This window comes from Marmota monax, unplaced genomic scaffold, assembly GCF_021218885.2.
Source record: "Marmota monax isolate L192 unplaced genomic scaffold, Marmota_monax_Labrador192_F-V1.1 WCK01_AAM20220418_F8-fsc00122, whole genome shotgun sequence".
NCBI lineage: Eukaryota > Metazoa > Chordata > Mammalia > Rodentia > Sciuridae > Marmota > Marmota monax.
In genome coordinates, this window is record NW_026695223.1 from 6,063,834 (window position 1) to 6,072,513 (window position 8,680).

The 8,680-nt window shown below is 51.5% G+C and overlaps 1 protein-coding gene across 1 annotated transcript; it reads right to left on the reverse strand.

Annotated features, from left to right (window-relative positions):
* Positions 1-541: 541 nt before the first annotated feature.
* LOC124086116 (putative DBH-like monooxygenase protein 2) lies at positions 542-8,192 on the reverse strand. The gene is made up of 13 exons (XM_046434139.1): positions 7,905-8,192; positions 7,275-7,421; positions 6,619-6,780; positions 6,319-6,402; positions 4,935-5,102; positions 4,648-4,750; positions 4,318-4,484; positions 3,945-4,036; positions 3,586-3,682; positions 3,388-3,447; positions 1,891-2,021; positions 1,044-1,158; positions 542-757 (listed from the first exon to the last, which is right to left on the reverse strand). The coding sequence occupies exons 1-13, from the start codon at positions 8,190-8,192 to the stop codon at positions 542-544; spliced, it is 1,830 nt and encodes a 609-aa protein (XP_046290095.1).
* Positions 8,193-8,680: the final 488 nt, after the last annotated feature.

Sequence of the window (8,680 nt, forward strand, 5' to 3'; positions counted from 1 at the left end):
GCTCAGCTCCCAAACCAAGGGCTCAAAGGAAAGAGATGGCGACAGGAAGCAAGTCCAGTTCTATTTAATGGGATGTCTTGAGCTCTGTCCCTCACACACTGGGTCCCTCCCTTTATCACAAATTGATCTGGCTCTCCACTGCCTCACAGGGAGGGCTAGAGGCAAATATCACTAGAAAAGAGAAATAGGAACCACCATCAGGGCGGAGGGTGGGCCGGGGCATGGCAGGACTCTGCCCCTGATTTCAGACCCTCTGGCTCCCGGCATCCTCCTGGCAGGGCTGGGACACCAGAGTCCTCAGAGAGCAGCTCCACCACTTCACAGCCAGCCTAGGAAGCAGGCCTTGGGGAACATGTGGTCCCACCGCATGTCATGGAGAAGGGTTCAGGGACATGGGCCTGCAGAGTCATGGCTTGAGCTATGGTAAGGCACAGATGGGGAACTCGTTGGGGCCAGAGCAGGGAGTTCTGTGTTTGCTGATAAGGGGAGGACTGAGCAGAGAGGGCTCTGGGCGTGTGGCCTGAGGAGGAGGAATCAGACTTCAGGCTGTAGCATGGCAAGGAGCCACGAGAGGGTGCCCTGCACGAACAAGAGGGCAGCCAGCGGCAGGTGGTCCTGAGAGGGCCACTGGTGCAGCCCTGAAGCCCGCAGGGGTCTGGTCCTGGGGCTCCACTTTGCCTCCGGAGGATTCCAAACAGGGCCCCCGAGGAGTGGGGATGATGTCAGGAATCCAGCCTGTTGTGTTTTCTACCAGCTCCTGCAGGTCAGGGAAGAAAAATGGTAACTCCAGAAGCCTCCCTACCAACTTCACGTCCTTGAAACCTTACTGGGCCATCCCTGCCTTACAGAAGTCACAGTTTAACTAGGAGGCTCCCACCACATACACACCCCCGGCAGCAGCATCCCACTTCCAACCCTCCTTCCCCAACCCACGTGCCCACCACTGCATTGGCGTCCTTTGTCCTTCTTTTTCCTGCCTTGGCCCAACGCCCTCCCATACCCCTCACCCAGCCCTAGAGGGTGAGTACTCCTGGGACACTCACATCGATAGTCTTGATTACCACAATCTGCTGGGACTCCTTGCAGGCTCTCTCAGCCTTCTTGATGCTCTCTGAAGTCCATTCAATGCTGCTCATGACCATGGTACCCTCCATGGGACTGCCATGGGCAGCAGGAGCAGGGCAGGGGGAGAGAGAGCCATTTAAGGTCGACTTAGTGCTTTCCCACAACGTGTATAAAGCATGCTTGTTAGCAGCCTGAGTTCATGACAGCGTAAACTGTCAGAATGTCTTAGAAGTTAATGAAACAATAATAATGAGTTGACAGAAGGAGGAAGATCATCAGAGTGGAGAGTTTCAGAAACTGAGAAAAGAAGATTATCTTTAAGGACATGGCTTTTTCACATAGGAGTCCAGGAGGATCGAGAGAGGGGACTGCAGGCTGCTGTTGCCAGAGCCTTAGGTGAAATGAAGAGTCTGTGCAGATGTGCATCATAGAAGTTTCAGGGATGCATGAGAGTCCCAGAGAGGATCCTTACCACCAAATCATTTGAAAAGAAATACAGTCTTTGAGCCAAACAGTGCTCATGAGAAAGGCACCCAGAATGTATATATAAGTGATCCGGCTTGTAGCAGTCGGTTCTCATCTGTTCCACTGAATGACCTCGCTGATATGGAAAACTTCCCACACAATTCCTCTGTGTATCAGAGCTCTGAGTGTCAGACACTGGCAGGAGCAGGGGTGAGGAGGGGAGGGCTGGACAGGCCGTCCACCCAGGACTCCTGGCGCACCAGCCTGGGAGGGAGTGGGTGGGTCTCCTCTTCCTCCTTCCCCAGCCCTCCCCAGATCCCTCCCCGCACATGCGTGGGTTTTATTTCCCAGGTGACTCACTCTGATACCTCCTCCCCCAGCTCACGGGCCACGTAGATGATGTCAGGGTAGCCCTGGCAGCTGGAGATGTTATTTCGTGGGTAGTAGAAGAGAAACACAAGACACATCTCGTTGAGAGTGCTGGGACCTCCCTGGAGAAGAGGAGGGAGATGGAGAGACAAAGATGTAAAGCCGACAGACAGGGACGAGGCAGGCCGAGAGCCTTCTCGGTGGCCACCCTTCCAGAGATGCCCATCCTCTTTTCCCTTAGCATAGGGCCAGCATGTTGGGGCCTCTTCCTCTCTGCTTTTCCATTTCCAATCGGTGGACAATTGTTGATAATATTTTCTAAGAAATATCACACACCATCTGCCCTGTGCTCTGCATTTCCTTTGCCACTGCCTCTCAACTAGTATCAGTCACCCGTCTGTCCTGATGGCCACCTGACCTTAGAGCCATGTGACCATTTGTTCATCACATTTCCTGCCTCCCGTCACCTGCCTCTTCAGTCATCTTCTGCAGCTGCTAGCAACCCTATTAAGAGTACTCCATTTTCATTAAAAAAAATTCTTGGATTATATATAATGATTCCAACGCATTTTTAAATTGCTTTCCTTTACCTGGCAGGTAGTTATGCGGCGGCAGAGGTAGAGGCTGCCCTCTAGGAGATATAGATAGGACAGTGTCATCCCTGCTTCAAGGACTCTTGCCAGCCGCGTCTCCTTGCCCTCATCCCACTCGACCAGTCACCTGCCCTGTTCCCTACCCCCCCACACGGGCGCGATGCTTCCTACGCACACCCCATGATTCCCTTCTCAGAGGCTTTCTCACACTTGTCTTCCTCCAGCTCTCCCTGTCTCTGCGGGTCCAAAGCAGGACACGCTCACTTGTGTCACATGATCAGCTCACTGTCTTGGGATTTTTTTCCCTGTGAATTTCCCTACTGCATTATCCCTGTTCTTCTCTTACTGTGTGTATTCCTTTCTACCTCCTGTTAGGATCATTTGTAAGGCTGGAGATATTTTCTTTCTCAAATGCACGGGACCCACCAGCCATTCCCTACACATGACTTAGGTGTGGTCCCCTGGGACCATGGTAACTGTGACAGGTGTCTGCTACAAGACAGGCAGTATTCTGGAAGTTCCCTGTGAGTCCATGCGTTCTCATACGGTCTGAGGGGCTAGGTTGTAGTACTCTTTATTAACGGGGAAACTGAGGCACAACGAGGTTAGATCACTTGCCTAAGGTTAGAAAGCTGCTAAATGATGGAGCTGATTTTCAAACACAGGTCACAAGGAGCCTGAGTTCTTGTTCCTATCACTCTAACTTTCCATGGTCTAAAGAGGATCATCAACAGGGAGTCCCTGTACCCATCCTGGAGGCATGGGGCACTGAGAACATGAATGGATAATGCCACTGGGAGGAGGAACAGTCAGAGTCACTGGATTACCAAAGCCAGGGGCAGAGCTTTCTTTTGGGGCTGTGGTTATTGTGGCCGTAGTGAAGAAAGACCCTTACAAAAATCACAGAGTCACGGTCCAGCGTCTGGTAGCGACACTCTATCAGCAGTTCATCTCCCTGTTCAGGGTGGAACATGAAAGCTGAGATAAGTCACAGAGGGATGGTTCGGTCTTGGCACTTTCTGGGCTGACAAGAGCAAGCTCTGATCCTGCTTTCCACAGGCTCCAGCCAGGCCTCCCCTCTGTGGGCTCCCACCGGCTTGATCACCACCCGGTGTGGTAAGTCTCGCGTCTCCTGAAGATTGAAGTCATAGGAGTCATCTTTACAGATTGTTTGGAGTTGTGTTCCATTTCTACAGAGAGAAAGAGAGAAGACAGAAACAAAAAGATGACGTCGGAGGGGGTCTGCCAATAAAGATGCAGCATGCGGGGACCTTCTGGAGACACAAATTGTCCATTCAAATAAATAAGAAGCCCCTCTTTCCACAGCCTTATGTGGTCACCTCTATTCTGGGGACAGTGCGAGCTCCCCCTTATTGTCAACCAAGCAAAACCTTATGCTGAAGAATCTTTTCCCTTATACAGAAGGGCAAGTCAAATCAAGTCTTCCCTTACCTGTACTGCACAGCCTGCACCGCCTGCCCAGCCAAGTGGGTGTGGAGCAGGTAGCCAAACACCTGGATGTCAGCCACTGGGGTGCCGTTCATCTGCAGCAGGAGGGAGGCACTCCTGGTTTGCTGAGAACCCTGATCTTGCTCCTGTCTTCCCTTGGTAATTGACACCTTCCTCTTGTAATTGACACCCTGCTCCCCGAACCCCCAAACCCTGACACCTTTTCTCCCTTGTATGATTCCTGCTATTTATTTTCCTGAGCACCAGCCTACGATCATTATAAAAGTCTGAGTCTCAGGCTCCTCAGCTTGGTGATCAGACCAGATCTGTGATGGGGAACAGGGGACCTCGGGAAAGGCTTGTCTCCCAGCGTTACCTCTTCAAACTTCTCTGTCTTACACAGCCCGTAGGACATAAAGGACTCAGCACCCGGGGGAATGAAGTGTATGGGGAATGTGAAGACACCCAACTGGAGGACTCCCATGTCGTATTCGCGCAGGTGAGAGGTGTAGTATAGTCGGATCCCTGATGTGTCATATAAACCTGGTGCAGAAGGAAGGACAGTGGGTCACGGTGAGTAGAGGAAGAGGTGTAGGAAAGCTGGGTGGGCTGAGACCCACAGAGTCAGCATGCAACGCATTCCCAACACCTCGAGGAACCAGCCGACCTCACCAACTGCCCTCCTCCAGGTCCTCTGCAGGCTCACCGGGAAGGTTGTGGAAATTGCTGTAGTGAATCTCTAGTCGAATCCACTGAGGGTCCAAGGGGGTCCCAAGAGAGATGCCCACATTGTCTGGAAACTGGTAACTCTGTTGGAGGGATGGAGATTTGGCAGCAAGAAGGACTGGAACTAGGTGCCAATCCAAGGTTCCTGCCTGGTTTTCTAACCTTCACCCCAACCTTCCCTATCCCCATCTTCCATTAGCCAGCAATGCTCCCTGCTCAACAGCATGCTCCCCATAAGCCATGCGTCACCCCCACCGCAGGACTCACAGTGCCCCCGACAGCCCAGCCCACGATGACCTGTGAGCAGAGGGAGAAGTCAGGGTCGGCCCCGTAGCAGTCGTTGATGCCCTTGGGGAGCACGCTGGCATTGCCACAGGCATACACCAGGATGTGATGCACCATAGTCTCATTGTGCTCCACCAGCTTGGGCTCGAACTACACAGAGAAAGGAGGGCAGAATGGGGTCAAGTGTCCCTGCCTTCAATCCTTATTCTCCCCACTCCTTTTCCCCGCTACAACTATGGCATTCTCCACTTCTGTCCAGTTCTCTTCCTCTTCTATTTCCTTTCTCTATTTCTTTTCCCCAAGCGATATTTTTCCCAACTCTGCCTGACTCTCCTGTCAAGGCTTTAAACCTCTTTCCTGAAACCACAGCACATGGTTCTACATCCAGCTAGGGACATTCCAAGGCCTCTGACTCTCTTTAGTGTTAGGCTTGGGTCTGGAATATCTACCAAAGGCTCATGTGTTGCAGGCCTGGTCACCCGTGCAGCAATGTTCAGAGCTGGAAATGATTGGATCATAAGGGCTCTGACCTCATTGATGGATTAACCCACTGATAGGTGAATGGACTAAGGGAGGTGGTGGAAATTGTAGGTAATGGGGCGTGATTGGAAGAAGTAGGTCTCTGAGGCTGTCCCCTGGAAGCGTATTTCTTGTCCTTGGTTATCCCTGCTCCCTACTCTGGCTGCCATGAGCAGAGAAACGTCTCTCTGTTGCACCCTTCTGTCATAATGCTCTGCCTCACCTCAGGCCCAAAGCAATGGCATCAGCTGACTGTGGACCTCCAAAGCGATCAACCCAAAGAAATCTTTCCTCCTCTAAGTTGTTTTTCTCAAGTATTTGTTACAGTAATGGACAGGTGACTAACACACTCTAACCTCAGTTGGTGCATGATCTCTGAGAATGTATCCATACTCAATTTTCTAAAAAACAAAAAAGTGGCTTCCATACAAAACTTGACCCTTACTATAAGATCCTATTTTCAGGTACTTGATAAGATTAAACACTTCATATACAAAGTTAGATGACCAAGTTTGAGTTCACTCTAGCTTTGTTGACTTCCTGACAGCCCAAAGCCACTTCCCCTTCCTGATTTTTACCTCTTTCTGGGCCATCAGAGCACAGTTCTAGGGCTTACTCTTTGCAAATGCTATTGTTTAGTAAACTCTGTCAAAAATCTCCACTGCATTGTGAGGCTTGCGTAAAATAGTGCAGGTAGGTATAGTCCTAGGCTCAGGAAATTATATTAATACCACCCCCACCAAGCCCCAGCTGGTTCCATTCTCCCAGCTGCTTCCCTATGGCTTCTTCTAGAGACTCTGTGTGAGTGCCTTCCCCACTTGGCGGCCTCCCCAGTCTGTTCACATACCTTGTAAATGTGATGCTTCTTGCTGACGATGGGTAGAGGAAGAAAGGTACAGGCATATGTGGTATCATCTTCTGGAATGAGGAACTGGGGAAGGGGACCCAGAAGGCAAGCAGGGTGAGGGCGGGGTTCTCAAAGATGCCAGGGGAAGGATGGGCCAGGGAGGGGGTTCACTTGAGGGCTACGTGGGCAGTCTTTGGGAGTAACCTCACCCCAAGGAATGTGCTGAACATGGGGTTCCAGAGGAGGGGTCTGGGTTGAGTGGAGAGATGGAAAGGGAGGTGGTGGGGTGGAGGGGCTTACATCAGTGATCTCCAGGTCATGGATGATGATCTCCTTGGGGACCTCCAGATCGTCAGGGTGGAACATTTGTAGTAGGAAGATGGACTTAACAAAAGTACGCTCGGGATCCAGCTTCAGTGTGTCATCCAGGCCATAGGCAGTCAGCACCCTGATGGTGTCACTCTGGGGGTGCCGTGAGCATTGAGGGGCTGCCCCCACAAGAAGCACTTCACATAGATGTGCACCCAAGACCCTAATCAAGCCTCGCATGTTTACACAGTGGAAGGGAAAGGAGTTTGGCCTGGAGACTAGTCTGAATCTAGTTCCACTCAGAGTTGAACTTTCAGGTCACCTTGAACAATCAGGGCATCCTCACATTCCCTCTCTGTGCCTGGTCCACAGCCTCAAAATGAAAGAGTAGAACTGAACACAGGAATTCTAACATTCTCAGGTTCAGGGACAGTGGGTTCTTCAAGGAGGGGTGGGTGCAGAGTCATTGGCGGAGGGCAGGGCAGTCTGTGGAGAGCTTGTGGATTTCCAGAGATGGCACAACTGAAGTAGTCCCTGGGAAGTCTGGGAGGGACAGATGCTCTAGGAATTGTGCGACTGGAGGCAATGTACCTCCCCAGAAGCCAGAGTTGTGTGTGGATAGTGCTTTTCTCCCTCCCCTGTTTTACCGTGATGTCTTGATCATGAGGATCACAGGAGCGGAAGGGCCTGGAAAAGCGCATGGTTGTGTAGACAGCGTCTTCTGTTAGCCCCAGCAGCTCGGCATCCTGGCTCCCATCCTCCTCTAGGGTGTTTTCATCCACAAGGTGCTGATCCTAGGGTCCAGGGAAAGTTGAGGAGTAAGAACCAGAAGCTCAAATCATCATGCTTTGGGGCAGCAGGTGTCCATTTATCTCCCACAGGGCACCGACACCACAGAACCCAGGTCTGCTTTATTATTGTATTTCCTTCTAGGGTAGAGCACAGCTTCAAGGGTTGGGTTCTCAGAGCCTATGTTTCAAACAGCTTTGAGCTTTTCCCAGTGACCTGTATTTAGTAGGCTGTTAGCAAAGAAGGGGTGCAAGAGTCTCTCACAGTCTAATGGTTGTTCTCCTAGCAGCCTTGAAAACATGCATTCTGGAAGACCTAGGCTACAAACTCTAGGCTAGATCATTCTTGCAGGGAGAGACCAGCAGTCAGCAGGAGTTCTGAGAGTGTGTTTGGTCATGTTTGGAGAATATGGGTGTTTTCTGGACACAAAGCCATCTTCAACCTAACGAAGGCACTCATCCCTGGACAGGAGTCACCCTTAGACTTACCGAGAAATAGACATTGCCATCAGGCAGGACTCCTCCAACAACCAGGTCACTTCCCACCACAGTGTGGCGGTGGCTGATGCCCAAGCCCACCCAGCCAGCTGTCCGGACCTGGAGCTCAAAAGTGATGACCTCAGCCTCAAAGTCAAAGTCCCAGAGCAGGAAAATGACATTGGAAGGATCTAGGAACCTGGAATAGCGCAGGCGGGATGTGGGGCTGAGGTGGCTGCCTGGGCAGGTGTCTGACAGGACCAGAAGTAGAAAAAGTTTAAAGAGAAGGACACAGGTCATGGCTCCTGCGACCTGGAGCATCTCTCCTGCAGATGAAAACTCAAGAGCTCTGGACTTATATGTCTGTACCTGTGCCAGGCACCATGCCATGAGGGAGGGTCAGGCTGGGATCTTCTGATCTGATTATCCTCTGGGTTCTGAGTGGTGCCACTTGCATAACTGGAGTTCAGATGTCCAGAGAGGGCACGGGGCAGGTTTCTCTCACCCTGGAGGGGACCTAGCATGAAATTCTCCTGAGTAAATCACTCAGGTTTCCCACCCCAAATGCAGGTCAGTCTCTTGCCCATGGAGACCCTGCAGAGTCAAGGAGGATTCGGCATCTCCCTGCTTTTCTTCCCCTCCTGTCTCTCTCTCTCTCTGCCTCTCTGTCTCTCCTTGCCTTGGTTCACTCCCCCATCCTGGATCCTTAGATATCCTTACTAAGCGCTCTGTCTCTGGCATGTTCCCTCCACCCCCAGTTTAGATGGGTGTTTCCCATTTTGTCTGTG